The sequence below is a fragment of the Podarcis vaucheri genome, assembly GCF_965113315.1.
Source record: "Podarcis vaucheri genome assembly, chromosome: 1".
Taxonomy (NCBI): domain Eukaryota; kingdom Metazoa; phylum Chordata; class Lepidosauria; order Squamata; family Lacertidae; genus Podarcis; species Podarcis vaucheri.
Genome location: NC_138759.1, coordinates 49472029 through 49485681, shown reverse-complemented (window position 1 = coordinate 49485681; position 13653 = coordinate 49472029). Strand labels below are relative to the sequence as shown.

At 43.9% G+C, this 13653-nt stretch overlaps 1 protein-coding gene across 3 annotated transcripts in view; it reads right to left on the bottom strand.

Annotated features, from left to right (window-relative positions):
- DCAF5 (DDB1 and CUL4 associated factor 5) overlaps positions 1-8263 on the bottom strand; it is a 40607-nt gene extending 32344 nt beyond the window's left edge. The window contains exons 1-2 of one of the 3 annotated variants that reach the window (XM_082224383.1): positions 7617-8263; positions 1064-1207 (exon numbers count right to left, since the gene is read on the bottom strand). In XM_082224383.1, the coding sequence (XP_082080509.1) occupies positions 1064-1207; positions 7617-7830 (358 nt within the window). In that variant the 5' untranslated portion in view covers positions 7831-8263. Of the gene's footprint in view, positions 1-1063; positions 1208-5495; positions 5519-6184; positions 6785-7616 lie in introns of those variants that run through there. The other 2 variants (XM_082224385.1, XM_082224384.1) reach the window with 2 other exon arrangements.
- Between the last annotated feature and the right edge of the window lie 5390 nt (positions 8264-13653).

Genomic DNA, 13653 nt, shown 5'->3' with positions numbered 1-13653 from the left:
GGCTGGGAAATAAGAAGCTCAAGCATTCCCCCAGCCTCCTTACCCTCCTGGTCCTGCCAATGCCATCACATTACATGCTAGAGGAAAACACAGGATCAGGACTCCTGTTTGCTGCTCAACATTGGTGTTGCCTGTCTCTGAATCAGCAGCCTAACTAAAGGCTGACTAGCCTATGGCATGCCAGCCATATCCAGTCCCACCACCAAGGTTTTTGTGACTGCCCCCAAGACTACTCCTTATTTTTTTTAACAACTTTTTATCGTTTTTAAAACATTACTGACAGCTCCTGCAGATCCCCAGCATCAAAACCTTCTGTGTGACCTTCCAAGCCCCCTACCACAGTTCTTCTCACACCCAGTTTGACACTCTGGGAATACCCACTCTGACATGCAGCAGCTCCTAAAGGATTGATGATCATGGGTCATTTCAGCCCCAAACAGGTTAAGCTATCCCAGCCTAGCTGAAGTCACATGATTTTTTTTTAATCCAGCCCAAGCATACGCTAGTTGCCTTTCCTTACCACATGCCCCTCTTGCATATTAAGAATGTGATATAGCCCATCCACACAGAATGGATTTAGAGGATAGGACAATCTTGCTGAGCAGAAGAACTTGTTCTTCATCCTTCATCCTCCATCCTATTTGTTCATGCACTCTTCAGTGCCAACCTGTTATGGAGAACTGCACCAGGGGTGGATGGTCGGTGGAGAAGTGTCCTGCTGATGTTCTCCTCCTTTTAAAATATGGTGGTTATATGTTATCTGAGGCAGGCAGCATATTATACTCCAAGTCACAGGCAGCATCCAGCAGAGTCTCTGAGACTCCCACAGCCACTGCCCAAATAGCAATTCACAGGCTGCCTGGGAGGAGGAACACCATTCTCCCCAATCCATAATATTATGCTCAGAAAAGGCAACATTCTCTCTGCAGGGTTTGTTCTTGGGATGCCAAGCCTACACAAGTGAAAGACCAAAAGTATACTGCAAAGAAAATAAATTCACAGAAAGGTCCTGAAACCCTAATTTTCCATTGAAGATGTTCCTCTTGAAGCTTTTCTTCCTTACCTCCAGAAAATACTCTGGTGTTGCCACTATTAAAAGCTAGGCAGAAGATGTTTGAATGATGTTCCCCTTTCAGCTGAACAGGCTTGACTCTGGAGTGAATGGCTTGTTCCATATGCCACAGTAGAACTCGGCGGTCATCTCCACCTATGTGGGAGAGTGGAGAAAAACAGCACTATAAGCACCTGCACAATTTCTGCTGAAACCAGCATTTACAACATGAAATCCAAATTACGGAGACTCTATTGCTGTGGCACTATGAACAGCCCCATTATAAGCAAAATCTCTTCACTGTTGCTCAGTGTTTCTCCAGAAAGAAGCTATCATATACTACAATTGCATCATCTGTGATTAGAGACAAGAGTCAACATTACCATGTATTTTATTTATTGCATTTATAGCCTTCCCTTCCTCCAAGGAGCTCACGATTAGCATGTATGGTCCCCCTCTCCAAGTTTTTGTCCACAACAGCCCTGCGATGCAGAATGTAACTGGCTAAAGTCACCCACTGAGCTTCATGGTCATGTAGGGACTTGAAGTCGAGCTTCCCCGTTCCAAGTCTAACCACCACATCATACTAGGAAACACTTTTCAAACATGCACCATGATTAAGTGAAAAGTTTTTAAGGTAAATTAGCTCCCAAAACAATTAAATCATGGATATCTGCGATGTGCTCAATGGAAGAAACAAAAGCCTACAAAATCCTCTGACAACCTCAGGCTACAATTTGAGGAGACTTGAGAAAATTAAGGTTTTACTCCTGGGCTTGTACTTAATCTCCAATCTTGCCCTTTTAAGTAGACTTGTTATGAACTGAATATACTTGGATGTGTTTACATAGCTTGCCAGAATAATAAATCCAAGCAGCAAGTCCAAGGATATACTTGTGAGCACATCTCATCTATTTACAGGCATAATTGTAACTCCTAAAAGTGCTTCCAAAAATGCCCCCAAAGATGGAGTGTTTGGAAGTAAGCACTACAGGTCTATTTCAGCTTTTGGACATAGTTATAGCCCTAGTGTGTCAACAACTGTTTGCCACAGGTCTATCTACTTGCACAAGTGAAGTAATAGTATCACTCTATTCATTTCTAAAGAATATACTGTAGACTGCTGCCAATTTACCAATGGTTGTCATATTTGACATGTTTCACAGAAGGAACAGTCTCCAGAGGATTACTTTAAGGCAAATATTCTAAGGTGTGCTTTTAAGGATGCATTGAATCAAGCCCTAGAAGTAGTCTAACCCTTTTATTTCATTAAGGATAAAGGAAATCTATTCACTTTAGAAGAGCCTAGTAACAAGTTTGGGAATTGAGCAACTTTTCTGTCAAGTAGACAAAAGAGAGACACCATGTGAAATAATGGCTCATGCGTGACTAGGATGGAGGAGATTTAAGTTCAAATCCCTACTTGGCCATGAAACTTATTGGGGCAGTCAAATACACCCAGGCCAACCTACCTCACAGGCCAGTTAAGGAAGATAAAATGGGAAGAAGGAAAACTATGCTGGCAGAAGTGTGCCAAGGGTCCCTTAAGCTGTATTGGCACCCCCCCCCCCAAAAAAAATCACTTTACTGCAGAGAAAGCCTGTGTTTGATCTCACTGCAACAGTGGCATTGCACCACCAAACACATATACATCATACACTCCATAGCCCGATAGGTGATTTTTGCACCCTGCTCTGCAGGGGCCAGTTTCATCAACCCCTAGATACACCTCTGCATGCTCACCACTCTGAACTCCTTAGAGGAAAGGTGGATTCAAATGTAGCAGAACAGCAGCAGTCAACAGACATTAAACATCAAGGAAAAACAAAGTTACCAAAGGAGAGCAAGATGGCAGCTGGGGAACCAAAGGTAACTAAAGATACAGGCCAGGAAAAAGTAGGCTTTGAGGAGGTATTTAAGAAGGACAAAGCAGTATGCCAGGAGGGACAGAACACCCCCCCCAACATCCATGGGTGGGCAGCAGGAAAGAATGAGTGCAATGATTGGAGAGGGGAGGGCAAACTGGAGGTTTTTAGACAATTGGTAAGAGTTGAATAACGAAGGTGACGTGCAGGGATATCACCTGAACTAAGGCAGGAGATGGAGCAAGGCTACAGAAACCTCTGAAGTTAAAGGCTTTGTACTAGATATGCGAGAACCAGTACTGTATAGGGATCTCAAGTGAGTTGCCTCATGGTCCGACAACTGTGGAGGAGGACAAGGGTCCAGTACATTTACTAGCTGGGCAGTTCAGAGAGTGTCTGCAAGTGAAACATCCTGTCATATTTGTACAGGGGGCAAAGGCTATACCTGCCAACAGTCCTCTTCTATGCAACAAATATTCCAAGAACCATAGTCTTGTGCATCTGGTGTTTTCCTATACAGTGGTGCCCCACAAGACGAATGCCTCGCAAGACGGAAAACTCACTAGACGAAAGAGTTTTCCATTTTGGAGGTGCTTCGCAAAACAAATTTCCTATGGGCTTGCTTCGCAAGACGACAATGTCTTGCGAGTTCTTGCTGGTTTTTTTCCCTTTCCCCCCCTTTTTCTAAGCCGCTAAGCTGCTTATCAGCTGATCCGATCAGCAGAAAAGCCGCTAATAGCGTTAATAGCGCTAATCCGCTGATCTGTCAATGGGCTTGCTTCGCAAGACGAAAAAACCGCTAGACGAAGAGAATCACAGAACGGATTCTTTTCGTCTTGCGAGGCACCACTGTATATTTTAACCTAATCATTCAAACTGTAGTCATACCCTTTTCAATGGAGAGCTCATTCTTTCCTTCGCTGCTATAGTGCTTAAGTTTCCAAAACCTTGTAAGTCCACATTTTTTGGATACACTTCTAGAACAAGTGATGAATGTTTGAAGCCAAAACCCAGTATTCGTTACAGTTCTGTATATAACATTCAGATATGCTCAAAAGTGTATAAATGCTGCTAGTATGTTTTAATATCGATACTGATAAATCATTGAGAAATAAATTAAATATTATTAAAATATTAAATAGCCTTATTTCTGCTGTAGAGCGGGGAAAGGGTTTGCAACCAAGGCTAGTTTTATGCACTCTCCTGTCCTAAAAAATCATAATCCCACAGTCTATTCACCCTCTTCATTCACATACTGCATAGTACTCCATCCACCCCCCAGTTTTGGGAGCTGCAGCTGATGGAACCTGCAATTACCTAAATATGATTATTATGTATTACTTAGTTAATCACAACAAAGCAGCCTTTGAATAATATTGAAAATAGGGCAGGAGTAGTTTAGGATTATTGCCTCTTATAGGTAGATTAGCTTGTGTTTAAAAGTTGGTGAACATTTTCCTACCAATAATCAGGGACTAAAAACAAGATTCTAAAGGGTTAATCATATTGCACAGCAAACAGCAGCTTTCATCCACACACCAAGGCTGGTTTTTTTTTTAGTGGGGGCGGGGCGGGGATGTAGACAACTTCCAGAATGAAACAGCTGTTTCTTTAAATATAGATCACACATCTGAAGTACTGAGGGCTCACTTGAAATCTCTATTAACATGTCTTCTAAACTTAGAGCTTCCACAATAATGATGGGCATTGAACTTGTTTATTTCTGAAAGCACTTTAGCTCTGGCATGTTAGTAGAATATGGAATATCCTGAGGTGTAGTAAAGCAATAAAGATGTCATTTTCATCAAAACAATGAGTTTTGTGTTTTTCCACTTTAAAACCTCTCACACTTCACAAAAACTGTTCCTTCCTAGCACCCACACTGTGTCTTTTACCATATGCAAATTTAAGTCACTTGAAAGCTAGACAAAATGAAAATTAGCTAATTTTTTAATCTGTTCACCTTAGATTAAAACCCTGTTAAATCAAATGGAACATAATTATTGCTAGAACAGTAATGGCAGAAATACCCTTTGATATTGAGAGAGATTACCTTCCAACTATAAAGGGCTAAGCTATGGACTTCGTAGACAGCCTGAGGCAAATAATTTGTGCTAGTTTCCATTTCATATCTGAGAAGTGGAAACAGTGACCCTATCACAGCATGTTATGAGTGCATTGAAATATTACAGCTCCATAGTACAGAACACACTTTGCATGTAGAAGGTCCCAGGTTAAATTTTTGGATTCTCCAGGCAGGGCTGGAAAAGACTTTTGCTGGAAACCCAGGAAAACTGCTACCATTCAGCGTTGATGGCTCTGAGCAATATGGACCAATGGTCTGACTCACTATAAGGCAGCTTCCTATATTTCCTTTATTATGCCACTATTCAGGATCTCAAAGCAATTGATAATATATACAAATACAACATTCAAAATCAGCAGTCATACACTAAAATAGATTATCCACTCATTATAATAGATGAATACTCCTCCCCTACCCACTACATAAGCACACTCCCTAAAAATACTCAGGCAGAATGCCCGCAGGAGCTATAATTATATTAGCATTCAAGTACCTGGTCCAAAAAAGTATTGGTGCCAGGCAAGCCTTCCCGAGGAGAGCAGTTCACAAATGGGTGGGGGCATCCCTGAAAACACCCATGCTCTTGCTGCCGTCCTCCATACAAAGAGCCTCCGATGATGATCTTAGGATCTGGGGAAGCTCATATAGGAAGAGGCCATCTGCAAGCTGTGGGGGTTCTGAGCTGTGTAAGGCTTTATAGGTTAAAACCAGTCCTTTGAACTGGGCTTGGAAACAAACTTGGAGCCAACGCAGCTAGGCCAGATCTGGTGTTTTATGTCCAGATCACTGGTTAACGTTCTGCAAAAGCTGCAGTTTCCAAACAACCTGCAAAGGCAGCCCAATTTATAAAAACAGTAATGTAACCTAGAGATTACAGGAGCATAGGCTACTGATGCCAGGCTATGCCCATCCAGATGAGGCCAAAGCTTATATAAGGCACTTGGAGCCAGAGGCTTCTTGTCCCTCCAAAATGATTATAGAATTTAAAAGTAAAATGCCAAAACCCTTCTTTGTGCTTATCTCAAATTAAAGGCAGTAAAACGAGCAAGGTCCCCCTTTGCCTCAGTTTCCCTTTCTTCGAAAGGGTTTGCTGTGTCAGAATTGCCTTCAGACTGCAGATGCAACAAGCCTTCAGAGTGGAAAAAGAGGGAAAGGGCTCCTTTAACATTGATTATTAGTTACCAATTAAACAGGCTTCAGCCACTGGGCCACTTTCCAGGCTGGGATAGGTTAAAGAGAGAAGGCACTCGAGTGGATGAAGCCGCCAAGTGTGAGATTATAAATGGTGTAGAGAACCATTTGGTGGTAGTTATTCCGGATTAAGCATCCTTGTGCATCTTGACTCTCCTATCCGTGGCCTACGTTTCCTCCTCGAGGAGAGGGAGATGCAGGCGAGGGCTGCCTCCCTTCGGCCACCTGTCAAGACACCCCCAGCCACGGCTGCGAGAGAGGGAAACCCCGACTCCGAAACACACACACGGGAGAGACACTTCGCAAGGGCTGTGATGTGCCACTCGCGTGTCGCCCTCCCCTCCCTGGATAGGCCATCGATTCCCAGGCCTGTCGCTATGAGGAGCTCAAGGAGAGCGAGGCCTGCAGCTCCCACTCAAGCCCCGGCCTGGAGTTAGCCATTTCCTCTCAGAGCGGGGAGCGGCGGCTAGAGCGGGGCAGGCGGGAGACGGATCTGGCCCACCTCCCGGGGGTCTGCCCCTGGTGCCAGGCGCAGAAGGGGGGCGGCAGGCCGAAGGGGTGATTATTCCCTGGGCCCCGTCCTGAAGGGGCGCCTCCCTACGCCCCCCCCCACCCGGGCGCAGCTCTCGCGTCAACTCCGAGGCTCCCCGACACCTGACAGCAGGTCCCCCTCCCCATAAGGAAGCCCCCCCAAACACACTCTTCCCCAGTTACAATTATAACCGGGGGGGGGTACGAAACGAGTGTCTGCACCACCCCTTTCCAGAAAGGTGCTGCGCAAAATAAAATCACCCCGCAGTTTTAAGATAAACAAGTGCCCCCCCCGCAGTGCTGCCCCCTCCCTGAATTAGCCAGCTGCCTTCAAAACCACACACGCCCCATTAAGTGGGGGGGGGGGACAACGGATCCTTCCGGATCCGGCCACAAAAACCGACCCCGGTCTCCATTTGGGATATGTTGCGTCTCTCGTTATTTACTTTTGTCATTTGCCCCTGGGATTCCTTCGGGTCTTTATCCATTTTGTTCCCAATCACCCCCGACACTAGGAGGACTAGGCAGCCAGTTATTAATATACATCGGTTTTTTTATCTCTCTCTTAAAAAAAAAAACACACTATCGAGCCTCGCAGAGTAGCCGACACTTTCTGATCCGGAAGACGAAACTTCCACTCCCACAAACCAGACCGCCACCATAAACAGGACTTGGGGTGGGGAACAAAAACAACCCCCAAAAAAAACCTGTCAACCATTTTAGATCTCTATTTGGGAAACATCGGGGGTGTTTGTGTGTATAGGAGAGAAAATACGCCTCTCGACGCCGCTATGGTCGCTTCCGATGCGGGCTCGGGGATGCGGGCGGGGTGGGGGAGAGAAGAGAAGAAGAAAATAAAAATTGGGGAGGGAGGGGGGAGGGGTTGCATTACCTGAGACCAGCCACTGGCCTCCATTGTTGGAGAATTCAATGGCATTGACACAGCCGAAGTGGCCCAGGAGATCCTTCTTGTAGAGGTTTCTACAGCCTCGCAGGCGTCTCCTCTGAAAGTCCTGGGTGAGCAGGGGGTCTCCCTGCAAGCCCCTCTGGGACAAGAAGCCCACCACTGACCTCATGTTGCCCCCCAGATCAGCTCGCCTTCTCATGCTGCTGCTGCTGATCCCCCGCCACCCCCTCGCTTGCTCGGCTGGCTCACTCCCTCTGCCTTCTCCCCGCCTCCCCCCCTCCTTCTTGTTATGGTTATGATGATTTTTCTTTAGCCAGCCATAGCAGGGGAGAGGTGTTAGACACTCCGTTGCTTCCTGATCCCCTTTAAACTCCTCCCCTGCCTCGCAGCGGCGGCGGTAGCAGCTGATCCACAGCTGCAGCCCCTTTCCTAATGCGATTCCTCGGCCGGCTGCTGCCCTGGACTGAACGTTGATCGGGGGTGTCAATGGCTTTGGAGGTTTGGACTGTGGCTCTTGTCTCACTTGCCCCCGATCCCAGGCGGAGCCCCCAAACCCCCGCTTTTTAAATAAAGAGAAGATATTTACGCTGCCTAACTTCTTATATCAGTCTCCTTCCCCTCCCCACAAGAAGAATCTGCGGAAGTACATCCCTCTCCCGCTAGGGATCAACGTGTTATTGGATCCACTTTTATTTTAAGGGGCTGCAACAGCGGGAAGGCGCTAGATCGCGCTTGGGTGGGGCCAGAGGGGGGAGAAGGAGACGGGGGCGACGACGACGACCACCGTGAACCTGGAACTGCCGATGCACTTCCCTCGGGCCCTTCCTCATAATAATTTAAAGCAACACTTAATTATGAAGTTGGACAGACGTAATAAGAGTCAGCCAGGTTCAAACTCCCTGCTGGAGTTTGATCTCTCTACCATCACCAAAGCCCACCCGAGGACTGAAATCGGAAATAAGATTGCTTTGCTATGCCAACATTAGCCTCTTCTCCTTGAGCCTTATTAGAAATGAGGTGGAAGAAACTTTGGGGAAGGAGTGTGCTTCCCGGATTTTCTGGTTTCTTTCTAATCCATCTCTTGAGACAGTTGCTAGCATTTAATATATTCCCCGAAGATAAAATGGAAACATGATAAGTTTGTTTTGGATCACCAAAGGATCTTCTTAAAATCTCCAGCATTTCATCTGTTCAAAGGGCTTCTTAGAAATTGATTCAGACAAAGCAGATTCGAAGAGAAAGGGGTCAATGGGGAACACGTTTTGAAGGCATTAGCTAGAAAGAACAATAAATGAAGACAAGTTTGACATAGGAACTAATCTAAAGTGTGCATAACTCTTCTTTCTTAAGCAGTACATTCAAGGAATGCCACTGGTTTTGTAGAACAGTGGATTTAATTATCAATTCAATTTTAGAGATTAAAAATGGATTTCTGTAGAATGTGCCTTTTTAATTGTGAATTATGATAAAATTTTAAATATTTTTAGAGGGGTGACTGGGTTACTGTATTGCAGCAAAAAAACACCATACGTGTAACTGAGAATCACACTACACATATCAGATGAAGTAGACCCAAGTCCATAGAAGTTTATAACATAGTAAAAATTTAAAAGACTCATTTTGGATCAGATCAAAGACCATTCTAGTACTGTACAGCATCCTGTTCCTCCCACAAGGCAACAAGTAAGACATAACAATAGCGGTCTCCTGGCTGTGTTCTCCTGGCTGTGCAACTTCCATACCACCTCTGATGCTTGAAGGTACTATAGAACCATTATTATTATTATTATTTACCCAACATTTATCCTTGACAGGGACTCCAGGTGGCATACAGATAAAATAAGAACAGTTAAACATTAATGGAATTAAACACACACACATATAGTAAAAAATTAGAGATAATTACAATTGAAACACAATGCACCACTATATAGTGTAGCAAATTCCACAATTTAATTATTCACTGTGTGAAGAAGTACTGCCTTTTGCTTTTCCTAAATCTTCCACGATTCAGCTTCATTGGATGACCCTGTGTTCTGTCTTGTATGAAGAGAGGGGGACTTGTCTTTCTTCATACCATGTTCCCCCCAACTAACTTTTTTTCCCGCGCTAAAACCCATGTTGTAACCTTTCCTTATATGGAAGTTGAGCCGATTTGATCATTTTGCTTGCCGTTTTCTGAGTGTTTTGCACTCTGGAGGTGGCATCCAGAGTTATTCACAGTATTCCGTGTGTGACCACACCATAGATTTGTATTATGAAATAGGCAGCTTTGCTTTCAATTTCTTTCCTAATGATCCCTAACATGGAATTCACCTTTTCCACAACTGCCATACACTGGGCAGACATCTTTGTTGAGCTGCCCAATATGACTCCAAGGCCTAATTCTTGGTCACCCACTGCCAGCTCAGACCCTATTAGTATATATGTGAAATTAAGACTTTTTGCCCCAGTTTGTATCAATTTACACTTGCTTACTTCAAATTACATTCCCCATTTTAGTGTCCATACACCCAGTTTGGAGCTCCTTACAATCCATTTCTGTTTTAGCAATTCTGAAAAAAAATAATTGTGTCAGCAAACATGGCTATTTCACTGCTCCCCCTTCATTTGCGGTATTTGCCACAAAGCAGACTTGCAAAACTCAGCTGATGGAGGGGGCAGCTCATCATGAATCCATTCCATTGTCATGGACAGATCACTGTTGAGATTTGGGCTGAATGCAGTTATAATAATCATCATAATTTATTATTTATATGCCTCCCATCTGACTGGGTTATCCAGCCACTTGGTGGCTTCCAACAAATTAAAACAAGATGACATCACTCTGCAGGGCTGGAAAACCAAATCAGATAGTCCACCCATAGAGAATCTGATGTATTCCTGAATGCTTTGAGGGATTTCCATCTGGTGGCTGGTGCTTACCATTCCACAGCGTGACAAGAGCCTTGACAGAAGCATCAGTCACCAGAACAAAAAAATACGGAAAAGCAAAACAATGGATAAAATCCAGAGCCAAGCAGCTACCTATAGCCTCAGTTGACTAACAGACTCACTGAGAAACAGCTTGATCTTTTATTTCCCCAGTCAGTTATTCCCACCCAGCCAAACTGTGGTCATTGTCAGTATCTGTCACTCATTGTCCCAAGACAATCTGTTCTGAAGATGCAATCCCACAAATATCATTTTGGCCTGTTCCATTTCTCTATCCTTCATCCCTCCCTCTGTTCTCCAGAGAAACTTAAAACTTTGGGGAAATGTCTTATTAGTTACACCAATGCCTGCCAGTTTATTTTAAAAATTAAAATATTTTGTGCACATATACTACTTTTTAAAGAAAAAAACACACACACATCCTATGATCCTTGGAGCAGGAGAAGGGAAAGGGATGGGCAGATGGAAGATTTCCTGTATTGGTGACCTTGACAAGGCCTTCACCCAACCTTCTCCTGTTTCATTGAGAACAAGGAGAGCAAAGAGATAATGACTAAGCTTTCCCCCAGCATTGTCAGGTTCACCAGAAATTAGAGAAGGGAGACCTTGGCATTAGTAAAACTGATAAGAGTGCTTGCATTTATTTATTTTTAAGAGGGAGAAGTGGTAAAAATGTAGAGAGGGGAGAATCCCCAATGTGTGGTACATTATGGGAAGAATGGTGGGTGTAGACCTCAAATGTGTTTCAGAAAAAGTATCTATATACTTCTAACATTTCTTCTAGCACCTTAGGATGGTGGAGAGCCCTGATGTATACCAGAAAAAGCACCAAAGAATCCTCTTTGTTTCCTATATGCACATTTAATTGTTAGGTACCAACTAATGTGCCACAGAAGATCACGAAATGAGGAATTGTCCTCGGGTATGTCATGGCTGGCAATTTGATTTATTGGCAGTGTTGTATAACATCTTCTGTAAGACTTGAAAGTTAAATTATTATTTTTTTAATCTGAGAAGGCAATTCAGTTGCTTTCAAGCACAAACAGTCGCAGATGAGCTTTTGGCCAAAGCTTGGTGGCCATCTCCCTCTTATGTGCCAGTCAAATTTAGTTCGGAGTTTCAATATTTCTTCCTTTACCAGAATCAACTCATGCATCAGTTACTTTCATTTATTTTTCATTCAACATTTACGCTTGAATACTCTGTTACAATACTTAAACTGGGGAACATGTTTGTGATATTGATATTATGAAGAATAAAAGCTTTCCAATCCAACAGCTGTTATTTTGCTTTCATTTTCCTGTTTCTGACTTATGCCTCCTGAACAAGGATAGAATTGCTACTAAGCCCACTTGAATTATGGAGCCTGAAGATACACTGACATCATGAACCCACATTCGCTCTCTGGGGAACTGTGGAAAATGAAGGTCAGATGATGGCTAGAGTGCAGATGGTGGAAATCTCATTGTGAAGATGACCAAACATGAATTAGAGTTCTTAATCATGACTATTGCATCATAGTGAAGAGGTCTTACTATTCTGCTTCCACATGGTGAATTTTTTTGTCATTTTTCCTGGTCAATGAAATGTGCATCACTTGGAGGCCTACTGAGACAAATTTGTGAAGCTCTTAGGGGATAAAGCTGCTCTTCTCACGCTAAACTAGACAACAGCTTTACTACATCTCCAACTGAGATGTCTTGTTCATGTTGCCAAACACATGGATGTTGGGTAAGCATTTCATATTGTAGGTGTGACCATGCCATATAGTGGTGTGGGAGGGGCTAGACTATGCATTCCTGTGCCCCTCACATTATTTCAGTGCATCTGCCCTGAAAATGCAATCTCACAACTATCATGTTGGTCTGTTCCATTTCTGTTTCCTTTACCTCCCCTTCTGTTCTCCAGCGAAACTGAAAAGTTTGGGTAAATGTCAGTTACACCAATGCCTGTCAGTTTATTATTTAATCTGGTTAATCCGTGTTTATGTCTTGGAGTACAGAATATGAGGTTAGTACTTTTTCCTGATAAATTAATACATACTGAAATATGTTCTTGTGTATACATTATTATCTGGCAGGAGACCAGAGCTCCACCCTCTTCCCAACAGTAGCTTCCCAAGAAGCTCTATGTTACAGGCACTTCTGTCTCACTCTGGCTTGGCAACTAAATGAAGAACCAGGCAGCAACCTTCTGGCTAGATTTGGTACAGGGGCCAGCTCTGCTCTCTGAACCCCTATTTTGATTACTTGCTCCTTGTTCTGTTAGGTAATCCAGGTGAGGGAAGACTTGGTGCTTGCAGGATGCTTTTTATTTTAAGGTCAACAAGAGCCAGGAGCAAAACAGAGATCAGGTTGTCACTGAGGACCCAGAAATTTGTTGTCAGTATCATAATGGAGGTCACAGTCCTGTCATACAAAAATCTCCCCAGCCCCATTCTCTCCATCTTTGCAGCCTAATTTAGAAGAGGGCCAGGGTCTGGATCCTGCTGGTCTACAATTCATTCAAAGATCTGGACCAGATACCAGTCTACCTACTGCTGTCCCGTGATGTAATCATGATCAGTAGTGCAACCTGCGAATTTGATAGTTGGGGAACTCCTGCCTCCTGGACAGGGATCTACATTAAAACTAAATCACCGACAAGCACACACATTTAAAAAAAAATATGAAGGAAATACACACGGCAACAGTTTCCAACATTTTGCCTCAGCAGAGATAGTTATGAGTTCCAGGCACAAAGGGCGATATATTTTTATTTTTGCATTAAACTGAGGTGCAAGGATGCAATCCTATGGGCGCTTCCTTTGAACCCCGTCGCAATTAACTTCGTTCCAAACAAACCGTGATAGGACCGGGCTGCTTGTTTCCCTTTCCGCACTCATTCTAAAAGCTCAGATTAGTGCGACCCGAAGCACATTTAACGCGCGTATAGGATTGCACAGCCCGCGCAAGACACACACGCCAGTGAATCCCAACCGCACTTGTTCTCTAGTAAAGACTGGCCTGGTTTTAAGAAGAACTTCGTCCACCAGGCGCTATTCCTTTAACCAGCCCGGAAGCCCAGGCAGATGGAACCAGTGTCACAA